Raw genomic sequence first — 20,328 nt, forward strand, 5'->3', positions numbered from 1 at the left:
GAAAACATATCAGTAACCACCCAGCCAATTCTGTATGATTAAAAATGTTGCAAAGTATATTAAAAAAAGCTTCAAAAACATGTAAAAATCTGCAACGTCCACTGGTTTCAGACTCTGGGGACGTGGCACCGAAAGGAAGACGGCAATGTCACCAAGGAAGCTGGCCAAAAAAATCAAGAAAGAAAACCGGGAAAAATACCCAAAAACGGTCCAACTCCGCAAATCGGTTCTATACATGGTTCAACACATTTTAACATGTCAACAGCAATACATCTCTCACATTTATAAAGTATTTTGAAGCAAATCTGTCAATTTGGTTAACCTGCTCTTTAACAATTTTCAACAATTGTCAATGCTGGTTCTATGGTACACCTAGATCCAAAAGATCCATTATTAATTATCTGTAGTTGTGTTTGTCCTGCTATGCTAACACCTCAAAAACACATCCTAAAACCACAAAAACTACAAGAACACACACATCCTAACTAACACATATATCCAAACTAACCAAAAATAATCACTGTCCAAGGGGACAAACGCCAGCCAGGATAAATGTCGGAACTGCCGGTCTGCATGGGCTAGCAGTTAGCCTAGCCCAACTCGCTTCCACGTCCTGTCAGACTACCCTCGGTGTTTCCTCCTTTGGCACAGCTCCGGGCAGGGGCCATGGTCCCTGGGCTCACCGGACGCAGCAGACCAAGCTCTCCCAGCCAATCCAACGCCAGCTCTCCCAGCCAGACACCCTCTACACATCTCCCCACACTCGACACCAAAAACACAACAGTCAACGCCAGGTGAGGCTGCCGCCAGACACCCCTCGGTGTCATTGGAATTGCCAGTCTGCATGGGCTAGCAGTTAGCTTAGCCTGCCCCGCTTCCGCATCCTGTCAGACCGCTCTCGGTGTTACCTCCTTCGGCCCAGCTCTGGGCAAGGCCATGGTCCCTGGGCCCACAGGATGCAGCAGACCAAGCTCTCCGAGCCCTCAAATGAAGGCAAAACTTAAGACGCAGACGTGCACAAAAACACTTGCATGGACGGTGCTGGGTGAGGCCGCTGTAAATGTGAATTTGGTCGACTGTTACCATTGCATTTCTGCGTTAGGACTAATGGATAAGAAATGGATTTAAGGGCTTTTTCACAAGACTCATTATCACCCAACCACATTCAACAAAGCTGTTGAACTGTATTCAGTCTGCATGGTTTCACACTGCCGATTACCAAGCACACGTTGGCGGTTAAAACTTGAACTTGAATATTCACAGTGCATTGTGGCTTCACAGATGAATGTTTTTACCTGGGCGAAGAGAATTAGTCTGGCTGAAAGGTTAACTACAGAATTAATTGCCATGAGCTGTGTTCTAAAAATGCCGAGGGGCGATAATTTGCCAGCTATGAGTCTTCTTACTTTGTCATTCTGTTGCTCTTTTTCTGTAATCTCTTGCAATCACAGTGCATTGCATCACTTCACAACTTCCATCATTTAGTTTGAAACTTACGAAACTGATTTTACGCCAGACATGGTCAGTACCACAATGTGACAGGGACAGGAATCAGCAAGGACCTCCCAATACTATATTATATTGATTCATAAGCTGCTGATTCGATGTACATTACAATTATTTTCTTCCTGAAAAGAATTGTAATGCATACTCGGGAAGATTAGTACTAGTACTCAATCATTAACTATTTAAAAATAAGATGATCCCTGAGCTTGTTATGAATATCACATTTTTTGTGTGATTTCTGATTACTTTTTTAATAACACTATTAATCGTAGAGTCCATCCATCCATTATCCAAACCGCTTATCCTGCTCTCAGGGTCGCGGGGATGCTGGGGCCTATCCCAGTAGTCATTGAGCGGCAGGCGGGGAGACACCCTGGACAGGCTGCCGGGCCATCACAGGGCCAACACACACACATTCACACCTAGGGACAATTTAGTACGACCGATTCACCTGACCGCCATGTCTTTGGACCCACCACACTCAAAAATGTCGGCACAAGCTTATCTCTTTCAATGCCGTTCGCTTGGACAAAGCAGTCAAAACGCTCTCGAAAGGAGCGCCACTGCTCTGTTGTTTCATCATAAGGGCTGTTACCAACCATCCCCGTCATTTTAGCTTTGTTAGCAAGTTACAGTCCGCTGCGCCTGCTCCCGTTAGTTTTACTGTACACACGACTCCTCTTTTTCACCGCCACGTGTCGTCCTCCCCACGAAGAAGCTAATTAGCTTTCTTGCTAGCATCCAACAATCACAGCAGAAAGGGTCCAAAACTAACAGTCCGGTTTGATACCCTCCTTCCAACCGAGTGCAGGATACACGCGGATGCCATCTATCCTCGTCGCGACTTTATTTTATCTTCACTTGAGTATTTCTCCAACTTGTACTACAAGTTACAACATGAATCACGGAGATAATCATAGAGTCAAATAAAAATAGTAAAAAAATAAAATAAAAAAAAACAAGATTCACTGAATCAATGTTTTTCTTCCGTCCCTACAATCTGAAAGCAGAATGAGACCCCGATTTTCCGCAAACGTCTGGACCTAAGTATCTGGTGTTGCAGCGAAGTCCTCAAGAAGTGTGCAGATGTGTCAAAGAGATGCGAAGTGGACAAACACTCCATAAATTCCAGCCCTAATGATGTAGGTGTCAAAGCCAACAAATTCAAAACAACCCCATAAGCGCCGTGATGGAAAACGTTTTCAGTAAGTGTGTAAATGGCCCTCAATGCACCCGCACACACGTGAGCACGCGCGCACGCACGCACACACACACACACACACACACAAATTTCAATCCTCTTTTTGTCTGAAAAAACTAACTTTGTCTTCCCCACATCACATGTTCGATAACATATTATTTACTGCGGGGCAGAGGTGAGTACACTCGGAACAAGAGGGTTTTCGATTACTATGCAAAACATTATTAACCTCCCTGTTAACAGTGAGCTGAACGTGAGAGAGCAACAGTGAGTCAGCCAGGGAGACAGAGGGGGAGAACGAGAGGGGGAGGGAGAGGAGTGACAAGAGAGAAGAACGGCAAACAACACTGTTATACATCCAGTAACTCGCTCGTCTCGTGAAAAAAAAAAAAAAAAGCCAAATAAAGCTGACGCTGCCCCCTAAATATGGATCAGTCTCTCTATGCGTTGTCATTATGATAATGGGTAATATCTCCCACCATCCTTGCCAGGATAATACAACGGCACTTCAGCTCCACCGGCTGCGAGCGTGCAGGAATTTTCTGTAATTGAAAAGGCAGAGTTTTGACAACTGCCGAATAGGCAGGTCACTTCCAAGGGCCATTGCTTTTATAATGAGCTCCACTCTGCTCGCACTCTCATTTACGTTAACTGGAGATAGAGTGAGGGAGCGGGAAGTACATTTGGCTGTGTGTGTGTGTGTGTGGGGGGGGGTTATCAGTGTGAAAGGGAGGAAGGTAGAGATGGAGAGAGCACATCATGGAGACACAGAGACAGTATTATTAGAACAAGGGAAAACATTATTAGGATGTGAGAGGGAAACAATCTATATTATTGGAAAGAGAGGAAAAGTTCTTGTGACTCAGAACGGTGAACTGTACAGACGAAAAGCAAAGGAGAGGGAGAGCGACGGAGAACAAAGTGGTACAAAGACGAAAAAATAACTTTGTCCCTTGTTACGCCCCTATATCAAAGATATACCCAGGCAATACTCTACTTCTGTTTGAAGTACACCAGACACGAAATTAAGTTAATAGTTTGGCACAAGGTGTCTTCTACAGAGAAGGGGGATGGATTAATGGCAAAGTTATCTCAGTCTCCATCATCCATCCATTATCTGAACCGCCTATCCTGCTCTCTGGGTCGCGGTGATGCTGGAGCCTATCCCAGCAGTCAGTGGGTGGCAGGTGGGGAGACACCCTGCACAAGCTGCCAGGACACCACAGGGCGCGCACGCACGCACGCACGCACACACACACACACACACACAAATACACACACACACACGCCTAGGGACAATTTAGTACGGCCGATTCACCTGACCTACATGTCTTTGGACTGTGGGAGGAAACCAGAGCACCCGGGGGAAACCCACACAGACACGGAATGAACATGCAAAGTCCACACAGAGGATGACCCGGGACGACCCCCAAGGTTGGACTACCCCAGGGCTCAAACCCAGGGCCTTCTTGCTGTGAGGCGACCGTGCTAACTACTGCACCACTGTGCCGCCCTAAGTCTCAGACTCCTTGAACTGTTTACACTTGAGAGTGAATCACTGTGATGCATATGAGGATTTTCGTAATGCAGTTTAGTGGCTATTGGCATGGTCTAAGTCTTCAGAAGTACAATTTCAAAGATGTACTTTTATTTTTGGTTAATAATCAATTCCTAGTATGGCACTTCTTATCAAAGTACATCTCTCCATTGGAAAAAAACTACAAAAGAAATTGCAACAATCTGCAGTAATACTTACAATGCTAATTCTAAAAGGCCTTAAGTGTTTTAAGGCTGAGTCAGTAAACGTCACCTACAATACTGAACTCCAAATAACTCATGTGATGATAATAATCTAGCACAGAGTCACCAAAGATTTTGCAGTTCACCTCATATAGTTCATGTCAGGAAAGAGCACCACAGATGTGATGTTTGCTTTGAGAATGTTGACGCAGAAGTACAGAGAAGGCCAGAAGGAGCTATATTGTGTCTTTGTGGATTTAGAGAAAGCATACGACAGGGTGCCGAGAGAGGAGGTGTGGTATTGTATGAGGAAGTCGGGAGTTGCAGAGAAGTATGAAGGAGTGGTGCAGGATATGTATGAGGGAAGTGTGACGGTACTGAGGTGTGTGGTAGGAATGACAGATGGGTTCAAGGTGGAGGTGGGATTACATCAAGGATTGGCTCTGAGCCCTTTCTTGTTTGATATGGTGATGGACAGGTTGACGGACAAGATCAGGCAGGAGTCTCCATGGACTATGATGTTCGTGGATGACATTGTGATCTGTAGCAAGAGTAGGGTGCAGGTTGAGGAGAGCCTGGAGAGGTGAGAGAAGAGGAATGAAAGTCAGTAGGAGCAAGACAGAATACATATGTGTGAATGAGAGGGAGGACAGCGAAATGGTGAGGATGCAAGGAGTAGAGGTGACGAAGGTGGATGAGTTTAAATACTTGGGGTCAACTGTCCAAAGTAACGGGGAGTGCAGAAGAGAGGTGAAGAAGAGAGTGCAGGCAGGGTGGAGTGGGTGGAGAAGAGTGTCAGGAGTGATTTGCGACAGAAGGGTACCAGCAAGAGTTAAAGGGAAGGTTACAAGATGGCTGTGAGACCAGCTACGTTGTATGGTTTTGAAACGGTGGCACTGAAGAAAAGACAGGAGGTGGAGCTGGAGGTGGCAGAGTTGAAGATGCTAAGATTTTCATTGGGCGTGACAAAGAAGGACAGGATTAGGAATGAGTATATTAGAGGGACAGCTCAGCTTGGACGGTTTGGAGACAAAGCAAGAGGCAAGATTGAGATGGCTTGGACATGTGTGGAGGAGAGATGCTGGGAATATTGAGAGAAGGATGCTGAATATGGAGCTGCCAGGGAAGAGGAAAAGAGGAAGGCCAAAGAGGAGGTTTATGGATGTGGTGAGAGAGGACATGCAGGTGGCTGGTGTGACAGAGGAAGATGCAGAGGACAGGAAGAGATGGAAACAGATGATCTCCCTAACGGGAACAGCCAGAAGTAGTAGTAGTAGTAGTGGTGTTGGTGGTGGTAATAGTAGTAGTTGTGTAGTAGTAGTAGTAGTAGTAATGCATTATTTCTTTGTGTGTCCCCATTCAGTTAAATCAATAGGGTATGGCACCAAACCGACCCAGTCTAAGACTCAGGGATGAGAGGCCATTAGTACACTGATTAATAAAAAAAAAAGATGAACGAGTGATTCAAACAGCTCCCATGGCACATCCACCCTTTCCTTCATCCAGGCATTAATAATCCAACAAGCTGGACCACTGCTGGTTCTCTTTGCTCTCCACCCACACACAGAGGAGACTGAATCATACCGGGCTCCGAGCTGATCAACTGCCACAGAAGGGTAGGAGTCCTTTTTTTCCCCCAAAGGGGGTCAAAGATTTTATCCTTACCTTTTGACTACCGATCACAACATCTAGTCAAAGAAGCACAATTTTCACTGCTGAAATAGACTTGGGAGTAATTAAAGAGGTGCCGTTGTTCAAACTACAAATTTAACTGAAAAGTATTTTCAGACCATTAAGAGTTTAGGCAACAAGTAAATCTATTTCTTATATTTTGGTGAAAAAAAATTATGGTTTGCTTTGATTTATGACATGTTGCATTTGATCTCAAATCTAAAAATTAGGGATTTTTTCGAAGAGAAAATGCTTATATAATCAATCGTTCATTCACCAACCACATTAACTCTGTGGACAACCACATCAAGTTCACCAGGGAGGACGTGCAAAACGACAAGTCAGCCTTCTTAGCTTTTGAAATTGCAAATGGTGATGGGGGACATTTGGTTGTTGTTGTTTACTGTAAACCAACACATACTGATCAGTACTTAAGGTTTGACTCTCATCACCCACTGGAGCACAAACTAGGAGTCATCAGGACACTGTACCACCGAGCTGACAATGTCCCCACTGACACAGTGGGTGGGGAAGGGGAGAAATCCCACATTAAACAGACCCTGGTTAAGTGTGATTATCCTAACTGGGTGTTTGTCAAAGCCAGGAAGATGCCCAAACAGTGCACCAGCTGATCCAAGAGAGGAGAAGGACAACAGCTGCCTAAGCGTAAACCAGTGGTGATTCCGTATGTGGTGGGAGTGTCGGAAAAGTTGAGATGTATATTTTCCAAACACCACGTCTCACTTGCTTTCAAACCCCAAAACACACTGCACCAGAAATTGGCCCCCCCCCCCAAGGATTGGGTCCCCTGGCACAAACAGAGCAATATAGTGTACGCTGTTAAGTGCCGGGAAGATCGCCATGACTTGTACATCAGGGAAACCAAACCGACGCTGGCCAAGAGGATGACACAACACAGAAGAGCTAACACGTAAGGCCAGGACTCCACAGTCTACACCATCTACAGGCCAGTGGCCACTCTTCCAAGGATGAGGATGTGCACATCCTTGATAGGGAGGAACGCTGGTTTGAACAAGGAGTCAAAGAGGCCATTTATGTGAAGAGTGAACGACCATCCCTGAACCGAGGGGGGAGGGGGGCCTAAGACTACATCTGTCACCATTTTACTATTCCCCTATCCTCTGTGAATAGTACAAATGGCAATTGTAATTGTAGTTGACAGTCACGGTAATTTGCATATGAAACCGAACGTTTTCGGTCGCTATGCCACTGTGCTGTTTGTAAGGGTGGGGGTACCTGCAGTCGGTTGAGATTTAAGTGGTCACTTAGATGAGTGATGAAACGTTTCTCCCAATAAATGTTGTGTCCTGATGAACTGATCCAACTTTCTGTGAGCCTATAAAATCATGACATTAGTCTGACATCTGATAACATTAATTGGTCCCTTGTAAGGTCTCCTTCATCAGGCCCTGCGCCACAACTGTATCTGTATTGGGGATATCTACAGTAACAGGAGTGCAGGCTGTTACAAACCCAGAATAGTGAGGAACGAAAGGTGGAAAGTAATGATTCAAAAAGTAATGGTTTTACCCACTGATGTCATTAGGCATGGCGGGGCTGTAAATTGGCCTTAGATGACATTGACTTCTTGTAGGTATTGTTTTCAAGCAATCAGCAATGTTCCCCACCACTACCTCTATCCAAAAGCAAAAAAAAAAGAAGAAGCTAGAACTGGTTCAGGGAACATAAGTACTACCTCAGGAGGTGTTCCCAAAGGCAAGTTCCCAAACCAAATTTAGAAATGTCCTGCTGGTAGTGGGAACACTTACTGAATGCATAGGCACAGTTTGTCAGCGTGGGACAGTACGACACAGGACAGCAGTTTAGAAGGGGCATGTATAATGACAATGCTTGAAACAGTTTGACTACTTTGTGTTAATCAATAACCATGAATCCTGCCAAAGTTCCATGCCATTGAGATAAAGATCCCTCAACCGCTCAGCCCCTTGTTTTATGAAAAATTGTGCCCACTACTTCTCTACTATTATATCTACCAAACTTGGTAGATATAAACTTCTTCCTCGATCAATTTGCCTAGAAATTGGTTTGAGTGGAAGTAAACCCATTGCCTAAGAGAATTGCCACCTGACCTTCTTTGGTGCGCTAAATATCCTGCGGTGCGTGTCCGGGTTCTTCTCTGCTGGTTTGCCCTGAGGTGGTCTTCTTGGACCCATGGCAACCACCCTGAGACTTTCTTCCGAGAACTCGATTTCTGTTGATAAGAGCACAGCATCAGAAACCCTGTTGAAGTAGTATGAGCAGAGCTGCACAGAATCAGAATCCCTTTATAGCTCCTCATGCACAGAAAACAGCATCAGAGTTGGAATGGTGTTGTGCACAAAACTGCACTTAACAGAGAATCTGCATCATAAAGCAAAAGCAGAATCCCATCTGCTCATTTTTAGAACAGCTAAATCAGCACTAGCATCAGAATACCATCATACTGCTCCTAGTTTGTGTTAAGCCTCCTACAGACTGTGCAATTTGGGCAGTCTCAGACGAACGATGACTAAACGTGGCGATATTTTTGGTCGTGGCTCCAAAACGGTGGTCCTACGTCGTATTGCGAGACAGTTTCAAAGACGGCCGATATTACAGTCTTGCGACCGAAGATAACCTTGGACAAAAGTTTGACAGTGTCAGAAATTTAGGATGACCATCTCACAATATGACTGCTGCTATGACCTACGTCTGCTAACCAACCAACAGATATGCAGCATGAAATGACGTACTGATCAATGTGACGCAGAATCTCTGCTGGTGCTAAACACAAACGAACAGATTGTTAGCATCTGTGACACAAATGTGATGGGTTCAATAAAAACAAAACAACAAAACGAGCTGCGGCGACTATTGAAAGGACTCGATTCCTGCTTGGTGTCATGTTGCTCTACCAGCGGCGCAGATTGATCACGCGCGCTAATGCGGCGCGCACGCTGATGACGTTTTTATGGACTTGCATCGTAGCCTGCGATTCAGTAGGCGTTATCGTACAGTCTACATACATCAAACTTGATGTTGTACCCAAGTTTATTAGATCCATATCGCACAGTGTGGCTTGCAATAAACTTATAGGATTGCTAAAATCACAGTCTGTAGGAGGCTTTAGTCAAGCTCCAGTAACTTAAGCAGTACTGCTAAAGCACAGTAAACTGTGGCTGTTTGTCTGTTCTATCAGACACTGCTGCAGTTCAAAAACCTTTAGAAGATTACATTCTCATTCCTCTTCAAACAAATAACATTAGAATAATAAAAGCGCCTGCGAAAACTTTGGCATTAAGTGGCCCATGAGCAAGACAGATGAGTAAAAAAGGTTAGTTCCTGTCCTGGTTCTCATTTTGCAAAATGTCACTATTTCTCAGTTGTGATAAACCTTCAGTCTGCATTAAAATGTATAGGTCAATAAGCATTATCTCCTCTGATATTAACAGACGAGATGGACTTCAGTGTTTCGATAGGAAAGTCAATTTCTTCACCCCAAGCAAGAAGAGGTTTGCCTGCCATTGTACTCTCTGGATTTTAACAATGAGAACAAAAGGGATTTGACCAAGTGAAATTATGCAAACATGTTGATTGTGAAAGAAATTTTTTTTCTCCCTTTTTCTCCCCAACTGTATCCGGCCAATTACCCCACTCTTCCGAGCCATCCCGGTCGCTGCTCCACCTCCTCTGCTGATCCGGGGAGGGCTGCAGACTACCACATGCCTCCTCCGATACATGTGGAGTCGCCAGCCACTTCTTTTCCCCTGACAGTGAGGAGTTTCACCAGGGGGACATAGGGCGTGGGAGAATCACGCTATTCCCCTCCAGTTCCCCCTCCTCCCCCGAACAGGCGCCCCGACCGACCAGAGGAGGCGCTAGTGCAGCGACCAGGACACATACCTACATCCGGCTTCCCACTCGCAGACACGGCAAATTGTGTCTGTAGGGACGTCCAACCTAGCCGGAGGTAACACGGGGACTCGAACTGGCAATCCCTGTGTTACTAGGCAATGGAATAGACTGCTACGCTACCCGGACGCCCCCTGTGAAAGCAATTACGCAAAAGAGAAGGTCCAAGAACACTGAGCAGATAACACTTAGGACACGTAAACAGAATTAGACAAAATCACATGATATGGTTTGCACTGCAATTAACAGGCCCATGGAAAAATGAAAGTATGATGACTATGGCTAGGAAAGCATCAGAAACTCATCAGTCCGGCACTGGCTTCTTTCACATGTCATCGTCAATAGAATTCATTGCATGTTGAGAGCTAAGCATGTAAGGACTTATTCATTTGAAATTATTTTTAAATGTTTTAACAAGAGTGCCAAGCTTCAAACCTGTTGTTAGTAGTTGCCAAGCAACAACTAAGAGGCACGACCAGCACTTCCTGCAAGTGTAAGTTCAGCTTAGAAATAAAATAAAAATACATTTTTTAAAAATGGAGTTCCCTGGTTTACACAGAGGCTTAGATACCATTTTGCACATGGCAAGTGTCTTTTCATCTGAAAGATGAAGAATCACTCCTGGTTTGTCGAACCCGTTGTATGAAAGTGATCTGTTCGTGTGTTTGACAGAGTATTTATTTAGCATTATCTGTTCCAAAGGGCTTACAACTCGTCGCTGCTGCCTCATTCATATTTGATAGAACTTGATATCAAATTGATTAAATTTCTCAAGAAATAACTTGACGTTTTACACTGTGGCTAACTGACAACTATGCCAATTCCAATAGAATGAAGGAGGAAAAAATGTGAACTGATCCAGTTTCATGGATGTGATATGCTGTGTACATGTGTGTGTGTATGTGTGTGTGTGTGTGTGTGAGACTGTGTTTACAAAGCACACAATGAGATAGTGCTGGCATAACAGGAGTGGGAGAAAAATTATAAACTTCATTATCCAAGCCCCTTATCCCAATTGGGGTCGCGGGATGCTGGAGCCTATCCCAGCAGTCATTGGGCGGCAGGCAGGAAGACACCCTGGACAGGCCACCAGTCCATCACAGGGCCGACATTCACACCTAGGAAATCAGTAGCAATCCACTAATACTAGTGAGGAGTTAAGTGTCTGGTATAAAAACATTGTGTTAATCTTTTTTTTTTCTCCCCTTTTCTCCCCAATTGTATCCGGCCAATTACCCCACTCTTCCGAGCAGTCCCGGTCGCTGCTCCACCCTCTCTGCCGATCTGGGGAGGGCTGCAGACTACCATATGCCTCCTCCGATACATGTGGAGTCGCCAGCCACTTCTTTTCACCTGACAGTGAGGAGTTTCGCCAGGGGGACATAGCGCGTGGGAGGATCACGCTATTCCCCCCAGTTCCCCCTCCCCCCTGAACAGGCGCCCCGACCTTCCAGAGGAGGCACTAGTGCAGCGATCAGAACACATACCCACTTCAGTCTTCCCACCCGCAGACTTATGGCGTATGTACATGCAGTGTGAAGAGTGAAACGTCTCCACTGGTCTGACCTTAAGTAAACAAAGCACCAAAATGTCTGTCCTTGCACTTTCCATACTGTCTGACAGGCCAGGTTTGTTGCATAGGTATGTTTGTGTTTACACTAACCTGTTCTTAACCGGCTGACAGGCTGGCTTTTCTCAGTGTTCTCTAGGCTCTCCTTGGCCTCTAGTCTCTCATGGCTCTCTAGCATCTCGAATGGATCAGGTGGGCTGTCAACGGGCGCTTCCATGGCCGCCGCCAATGCAGCCTTAGCGGCAGCAGCCCTCTTCGCCTTCCTCCTCTCTGTAGAAAAGTCTTCATCCTCGTCACTGTCGCTCATGTCGTCAAAACCAAAGTATTTGATCTTATAACTTGAGCTGCCCGCAGCATTGCTGGTCCTGTTTTCATCCTGTAGGGTCTCAGCTTCCTCGAATCCAAACAGGTTCACCTTGCTGTCCCTCTTCGACTTGCTCTGTGTAGACCCGAACCTGCAGAGAAAAAGAGACACATGTAAGGGTGGGAGGGAGGAAGGATAATCAACAGCACAGAAATGCTGGTAAATAGCTATGGCTGTTAAATAGATCTACCAAGCAGTTACAGGTCTAGACAAATTGGTTCTCTGGACACACGGGACACCCAATTTTCAACCCCGGCCAACCCAAATTTGGCAACACAGAGCCTGCAAACAACTACTATTATTTGCTTGATTCATAATTCGTGTCATTTTCAATTTATTTAAAATGTTTTTTCCAGTATGTGAGCACTAATTGTTATAACCTAGTTGGGGGAATGTTAGTTGGCTCTCCGTTAAGTATGTGGGAATTTTTGGGGCTCTGTCAGGCCAAATTGTGTCCAGGCTGCCAAAATGTGACATCATCGCAAGTCTGGTTGTTTAAAATAACATTTCGTGACCCTTTTTTTGAGGTTTCTAGCTACCTAGCTAACTTGTCATTGATGTCAAAAATCATTAATAGCAAATACTGGATGTTTCATTTTAATGGAAAATAGGTTTACAGAACATTTTTATTGAAAATCTCGTCCACACTACATAACATTAGCTAGCTAGTTTGCTAGCTAGCTAACAAGGGGATCAACCGTCGATGAACTTTCACCTAAAAGTATTGCTTTTCAAAAAACATGTCCTAATATAAACAATTGCAAGTCAAATATAAAAGGTGACCCTGAGCATGTATTGTACGATGTAGCTAAAAAGAGTACACTATTAAACCTGCTTTTCCTGCAATATTATGACTCTACGAACTACAGTGACAGAAGAATTTCAGGAATGCAAGCTGTCACGATTGCATTGCAATGATGTCACCCGTACACATTTTGGCAGCCCGGACACAATTTGGCCTGACAGTTCCTTCAATCCATGTTGTTTTCTGTCTGACACACAACAGGATTTATTTTCAAGTAAACAAGCATACTCCATAATGTGGACTAAAATCTCAACTTCTGATGCTGAAATAATACCAGAGCAGAGGTGTACAGTGAAAACAGTAAAATCTTGAGTCAACACACAATAAGGAGACAATATGCTTGAATGAATGTGTGTGTGTGTATGTGTGTGTGTGTGTGTGTGTGTGTCAGTCAGACCTGTAACAGTGCTATGTGCAATGGCCTGAAATGAGCTTTTCCTACTTTTTTCTGGGTGAAGGTCAAAGTTATTTATTTCCTGTGTACACAGATACAGTACCAACAGCCAGGTAGTTTTTTATCAGTTTTGCAGCTGTTGTTGTTACACCAAGCATTCAAGAGGGCCACAGTTTGGTCTACCATCGTTTGAGCCATGCAGTGAAAAAATTCTATCTATAAAAGTTTGTTTTACTATTTTTTTTAATTATTATTTTCTTTCTTTTTTTTCATTTTTTAAGAATTCTTTTCGAAATAAGGCATCCCTGAAAACTGTAACAAAACTTGTCTGAAAATCAAATGAAACTGAACTCACGAGACCGTTTTTGAAAATAAAAATCAAGCTATATATACTATTCTAAGCAGCAAAAGCCTCAGGGGCCTGGGGTCAAATCTGTGTTATGCTCTTAGGCTGGGCATATAGATGCTAAAGGACTTTTCAGAACTCAACTGCTATTCAAAACATAAGAACAGGCACGCGTAAGGACATATTTCACATATTTTTTGTACTTCATTCATCAGAACACACGATTAGGCCGAGACAGGGCATCACACTCCTAATCATATTAACCATCAAACACTCTTAGAACTGGTTTATTTTAAACCACCAGTTGGTGGTATGTAATGCTACAGATGCCAACTGCCATTAAAAATCAAACAGTGGGGCGTCCAGGTAGTGTGGCGGTCTATTCCATTGCCTACCAACACAGGGATCGCCGGATCGAATCCCTGTGTTACCTCCGGCTTGGTTGGGCATCCCTACAGACACCATGTCTGCGTGTGGGAAGCTGGATGTGTGGTCGCTGCACCAGCACCTCCTCTGGTCGGTCAGGGCGCCTGTTCAGGAGGGAGGGGGGAACTAGGGGGAAATAGCACGATCCTCCCACGTGCTACGTCCTCCTGGCGAAACTCCTCACTGTCAGGTGAAAAGAAGCAGCTGGCGACTCCACATGTATTGGAGGATGCATGTCAAGTCGAATAGGATGCATGTAACCAGTGGTACATGAGGATGCATGTAACCAGTCAACTAAAGGGTCCGACCCTTTAGTTGACTGGTTAGCACAGTTGCCTGTAGTGCGGGGAACCCAGGTTCAATTCCTGGCTGTGACCTGAATTCACTACATTGGTGTCAGACGTGGGATGGTGAGACCATGAGACCACCCAGAGGTGTAAGGGAGCCGATATGCTGAAGCGCGGGGACACGCTTCCCGAAGGGGATAGTGTAACGACCACAGATGTGTAGACTCACTGGCCCTTGGCTAAAAGGTCGGACCCTTTAGTTGACTAGTTAACGCAGTTGCCCGTGGTGCGGGCTACCTGGGTTCGGTTCCCGGCTGTGGCAGATTCCCGGCTACATTGGAAATGTATCTCCATTGTATCTGATAAAATACAATGTATCAATGTATTGCATTATTGTATTATACTGTATGTATTGTATGTATAAATGTATCTCAAATGAAAATGGCCTCCATCGCCTCAGGTTGAGTCCGGGTGTCATCTTGGACAGCACATTATCTTTTGAAGCTCACATCAACAATGTTACTCGGTCTGCTTACTTCCACCTACGCAATATTAATCGTCTTCGCCTGTCACTTACACCTAACAGCACTACCATACTCATTCACAGCCGGGTTACATCCCGTATCGACTACTGCAATTCTATCCTCTTTAGCCTTAATAAACTTCAGTTGGTCCAGAATTCAGCTGCCCATATCATTACCAGAACTCCTTCCATAGATCATATCACTACTGTTCTTCAGCAACTCCATTGGCTCCCTGTTATATACCAAATTGACTTCAACATCCTGCTTCTCACCTTTAAGGCCCTTAATAACCTAACTTTTTTCTGGGTGAAGGTCAAAGTTATTTATTTCCTGTGTACACAGATACAGTACCAACAGCCAGGTAGTTTTTTATCAGTTTTGCAGCTGTTGTTGTTACACCAAGCATTCAAGAGGGCCACAGTTTGGTCTACCATCGTTTGAGCCATGCAGTGAAAAAATTCTATCTATAAAAGTTTGTTTTACTATTTTTTTTAATTATTATTTTCTTTCTTTTTTTTCATTTTTTAAGAATTCTTTTCGAAATAAGGCATCCCTGAAAACTGTAACAAAACTTGTCTGAAAATCAAATGAAACTGAACTCACGAGACCGTTTTTGAAAATAAAAATCAAGCTATATATACTATTCTAAGCAGCAAAAGCCTCAGGGGCCTGGGGTCAAATCTGTGTTATGCTCTTAGGCTGGGCATATAGATGCTAAAGGACTTTTCAGAACTCAACTGCTATTCAAAACATAAGAACAGGCACGCGTAAGGACATATTTCACATATTTTTTGTACTTCATTCATCAGAACACACGATTAGGCCGAGACAGGGCATCACACTCCTAATCATATTAACCATCAAACACTCTTAGAACTGGTTTATTTTAAACCACCAGTTGGTGGTATGTAATGCTACAGATGCCAACTGCCATTAAAAATCAAACAGTGGGGCGTCCAGGTAGTGTGGCGGTCTATTCCATTGCCTACCAACACAGGGATCGCCGGATCGAATCCCTGTGTTACCTCCGGCTTGGTTGGGCATCCCTACAGACACCATGTCTGCGTGTGGGAAGCTGGATGTGTGGTCGCTGCACCAGCACCTCCTCTGGTCGGTCAGGGCGCCTGTTCAGGAGGGAGGGGGGAACTAGGGGGAAATAGCACGATCCTCCCACGTGCTACGTCCTCCTGGCGAAACTCCTCACTGTCAGGTGAAAAGAAGCAGCTGGCGACTCCACATGTATTGGAGGATGCATGTCAAGTCGAATAGGATGCATGTAACCAGTGGTACATGAGGATGCATGTAACCAGTCAACTAAAGGGTCCGACCCTTTAGTTGACTGGTTAGCACAGTTGCCTGTAGTGCGGGGAACCCAGGTTCAATTCCTGGCTGTGACCTGAATTCACTACATTGGTGTCAGACGTGGGATGGTGAGACCATGAGACCACCCAGAGGTGTAAGGGAGCCGATATGCTGAAGCGCGGGGACACGCTTCCCGAAGGGGATAGTGTAACGACCACAGATGTGTAGACTCACTGGCCCTTGGCTAAAAGGTCGGACCCTTTAGTTGACTAGTTAACGCAGTTGCCCGTGGTGCGGGCTACCTGGGTTCGGTTCCCGGCTGTGGCAGATTCCCGGCTACATTGGAAATGTATCTCCATTGTATCTGATAAAATACAATGTATCAATGTATTGCATTATTGTATTATACTGTATGTATTGTATGTATAAATGTATCTCAAATGAAAATGGCCTCCATCGCCTCAGGTTGAGTCCGGGTGTCATCTTGGACAGCACATTATCTTTTGAAGCTCACATCAACAATGTTACTCGGTCTGCTTACTTCCACCTACGCAATATTAATCGTCTTCGCCTGTCACTTACACCTAACAGCACTACCATACTCATTCACAGCCGGGTTACATCCCGTATCGACTACTGCAATTCTATCCTCTTTAGCCTTAATAAACTTCAGTTGGTCCAGAATTCAGCTGCCCATATCATTACCAGAACTCCTTCCATAGATCATATCACTACTGTTCTTCAGCAACTCCATTGGCTCCCTGTTATATACCAAATTGACTTCAACATCCTGCTTCTCACCTTTAAGGCCCTTAATAACCTAACTCTTTCGTATCTTTCCGAACTCCTTCATATCCACACGCCCTCCCACACTCTCAAGACCCTCTTCTGCTGTCCACCCACTACAGCATCAGCCCGCTTGACTACCATGGGGTCTAGAGCCTTCAGTCCTTCTGCCCCCTGTCTATGGAAGTCTCTCCCACAAGATTTTTGCAACATTGACTCTCTTTCAACCTTCAAATCCCATCTCAAAACCCACCTTTCCAAACTGGCATATTCAATCTGATCCACGCTTTATTGAGTTTTGTGCAGATGATGATTTTATACTTATTTGTTGTATTAACTTTTTATTTTCTACCCTGCTTTGTTTTCATTTTATGCTGTCTGATATAGTGCTGCTTGTTTTTAATTGTGTTCTGTAAGGTGTCCTTGAGTGCTCTGAAAGGCGCCCACAAATGTATTATTATTATTATAATTATTACTATTACTGGGTGCTCCAGAGTGTGTTGTTTTTACAAAAAGAGAAGGAGGAGCAAGGTCTAGTACACATAGAAAGCACAATAGCTACATTCAGATTACAGTTTGTATAATTTTTTGTAGTTTGTAGAATACATGCGACACCACATGTATCGGAAGAGCCATGTGGTAGTCTGCAGCCCTCCCGGTATCGGCAGAGGAGGTGGAGCAGTGACCGGGATGGCTTGGAAGAGTGGGGTTATTGGCCGATGCAAGTGGGGAGAAAAAAGGGGGGGAAATCCAAAAAAAGAAAAGAAAATGATCTCCAGAGCTGGGCTTTTTTTCCAAATCAGGACTCTTATTAAATGTAATTGACTGTAAATACTATGTGGCCTTGTACACAGTTAAAGCACAAATTGTGTCTAATTGTTGTGTGAAAGCACTGAACAAATGTAAACTAGCTGGGAGAGTTGACACAGTGTGGAGAGAAGAACTAGATGTGGGCAGTGGCGTGAAACCAGTATGGAGGGTTTTATATAAACCACCTCAAGACAGAAGGTACCATTGTACCACTGCAGTAAATAGTTTTATATCTGTGATCAACCCTACAGTTTCAAGTGAATGTCCATTTTGTGGAGAAGTAGAGACCATTTGTCATTGTTTTTACAGACGCAACAGACTCTGTGACCTTTTTAATGCACTTAAGTATGTTTTTATATGGTTTGGTGAGAGGTGGTCTAATGCCCCTTTTCCACTACATGGTACCGGCTCAACTCGACTCGCACAGTGTCGTTTTCCATTACTGTAACAGTACCCCCTCAGTGTAGCTGGTCTGCATTGATTTTGGTACCTGCTCCAGTTTTTTTTTTGTTTTTTTTTTAACCTCGACAAAGGTGGTACCAGAAAAGTGGTAACAGTTACCAAAATGCCGGTACTTTCCAGTAATGGAAAACAAAAAAGTCAAGTCGAGCATGTACCATGTAGCGGAAAAGGGGCATAAGACTGTCTTCATTTTGGAAGTTGGATACAAAAAATGTGATGAGTCTAAGTGGCAACCACTAAATCTGATAGTAAGGGAGGCTAATCTTTCAATCTACAGTAGCAGGAAGAACACAGTAGAAAACAGGACAGGACAGGAATTCCTTCCTGTTTCCATCTCATTGGTGAAAGCCAGAGTCTGGGTTGACTTTAGATTATTTTTTTTAAAGGAATGAGCAGCATGGGTGATTTTTATCAGAGTGGTACAATATATTCTGTTGCAGGGGACAACTTAATATTTAATACAATTTTTAGGTAGGGAATGAAATTGTTGCATTCTGAACTGTACTGTACTATTTTTGTCATGGAAAAAAATGTTTGGATTTTTAAAAGATTTTTAATACATGTTTTTAAAAAAAAAAAAAAAATCTCTCTCAGAATGTGGCAAGATCAAATGAATGATTCATAATTGATATATTATTCAATAGTTAGATTGCTTAATTTTATGCAGGTTAGGAAATATTCATACTGGTTTAAATAAACAATTTGATAGTATTTTTCCGTCTACTGACAAAATTCAGAAGCATTTCCAAACGGTGCTTTTTAGATTGCTTGGCAAGCAAATCCTTCTCTATGCGGCCGAGTTGGGTTGTGAACCCTGACATCATTACTGCACGTTTGTTGTTGAATTAGTCGCTCGTTTCAGCTTCACCTACATTTCATTTTCAATCAATCAAAGTGACGTTGCATGACTCCCATCTGTCATGCAGTGCAGTGGCCCAGGCCCACACGAGAACTCGCGAGGCAGACAGTCGTGGTAGTTCTGCTTTTTGTTTTTCTCCTACAGTCGAATAGTAATTCAATTATATAAACAAATTTAGAATATTCGTTGACAGCCCTGTCCCATAGCAAGGTAAAATGGTTGTGAGAATAGAACGAAATTATTCAGCTGCCATTCCCATTAGCACACAGTTTGGAATGGTTCTAACCCATTCATCCATTATCCAAATCGCTTATCCTGCTCTCAGGGTCACGGGGATGCTGGAGCCTATCCCAGCAATCATTGGGCGGCAGGTGGGGGGACACCCTGGACAGGCCGCCAGGCCTGGTTCTTCAGTCTTCCCACCCGCTGGATTTTCAGCAGCATTTGAAAACCACATTCAATACGGCCAGCTCATGCCAGTGGGGGGACTTCATGATGTCAGTATTCACTGACTGATTTTACATTCAAGTCACAACCATCTGAAACAGTGTTGACATCCTAAGGTGTCATTATTACATCCTGCATGGATCCTATAGTGTGTACTGAAATTGCAATGAGCAGGCATTTGTCTTTTTAGACCAGAAAAAAAATCTAAATAAAAAATGTCTGAATCTGCGTCATGGTCAGTAGAGGAGACACCAGTGCCAGTGTTGCATGTTCAGTTGTGTAGACAGAAGCAGATGCATGCCGTCATTTGCTGTAGTCATTGTAGCTTTTCTGCAGGACTTCCGAGTCGTGATTTCAGCTCCGATGGCTTAGAGAAACACAAGTGATAACCATGTATACAACTCCTGAATCTATAAATACCTCACACTAGAGGATAATCCGGGAATATAATCGGTTCTGAGCAGCCTCAAATTAGGATTCAGGATTCTCAAGAGGGGCAAATCAGACCTAAAATTGGGCCAATTATGCTGTAGTGTCAGCCCATTCTTAGAGTGCCTTCCCCCGTGTCTCCTGCACCATCTCTCCAATGCATTTTTATCCTCACTCAAAAAAAATGCAATGAAATTACTACATGTATGGACTACCCTCTCTTAAAAAATAAAATAAAATAAAAAGGAATAAGTCCATGAGCAAAAAAAAAATAAATAGAAAATTAAACCTTGGGTAGGAAGAGACAATGATTTTTGGTATTCCTAATCAACTTGAAAGGCATTAAAAGGTGCCAAAAAATTCTAAATGTTTACTTTTTTCCACTAAAAACAAAGTTTCCTCTTGTTCATGCCAAAGAAATCAACTTGTCTTTGGCCAGAAAAGCAGCTTATGCATATTTGTTACAGAAAATCAAGCAATAAAGTTC

The 20,328-nt window shown here is 43.9% G+C and overlaps 1 protein-coding gene across 1 annotated transcript in view; it reads right to left on the minus strand.

The window, feature by feature from the left end:
• The window catches only part of LOC130127562 (wings apart-like protein homolog), a 70,222-nt gene that overhangs the window by 40,791 nt on the left and 9,103 nt on the right, over positions 1–20,328 (minus strand). The window contains exons 4-5 of the mRNA XM_056297236.1: positions 11,694–12,055; positions 8,230–8,351 (exon numbers count right to left, since the gene is read on the minus strand). Of these exons, the coding sequence (XP_056153211.1) occupies positions 8,230–8,351; positions 11,694–12,055 (484 nt within the window). The remainder of the gene's footprint in view (positions 1–8,229; positions 8,352–11,693; positions 12,056–20,328) is intronic.

The sequence above is a fragment of the Lampris incognitus genome, chromosome 17 (assembly GCF_029633865.1).
Source record: "Lampris incognitus isolate fLamInc1 chromosome 17, fLamInc1.hap2, whole genome shotgun sequence".
NCBI lineage: Eukaryota > Metazoa > Chordata > Actinopteri > Lampriformes > Lampridae > Lampris > Lampris incognitus.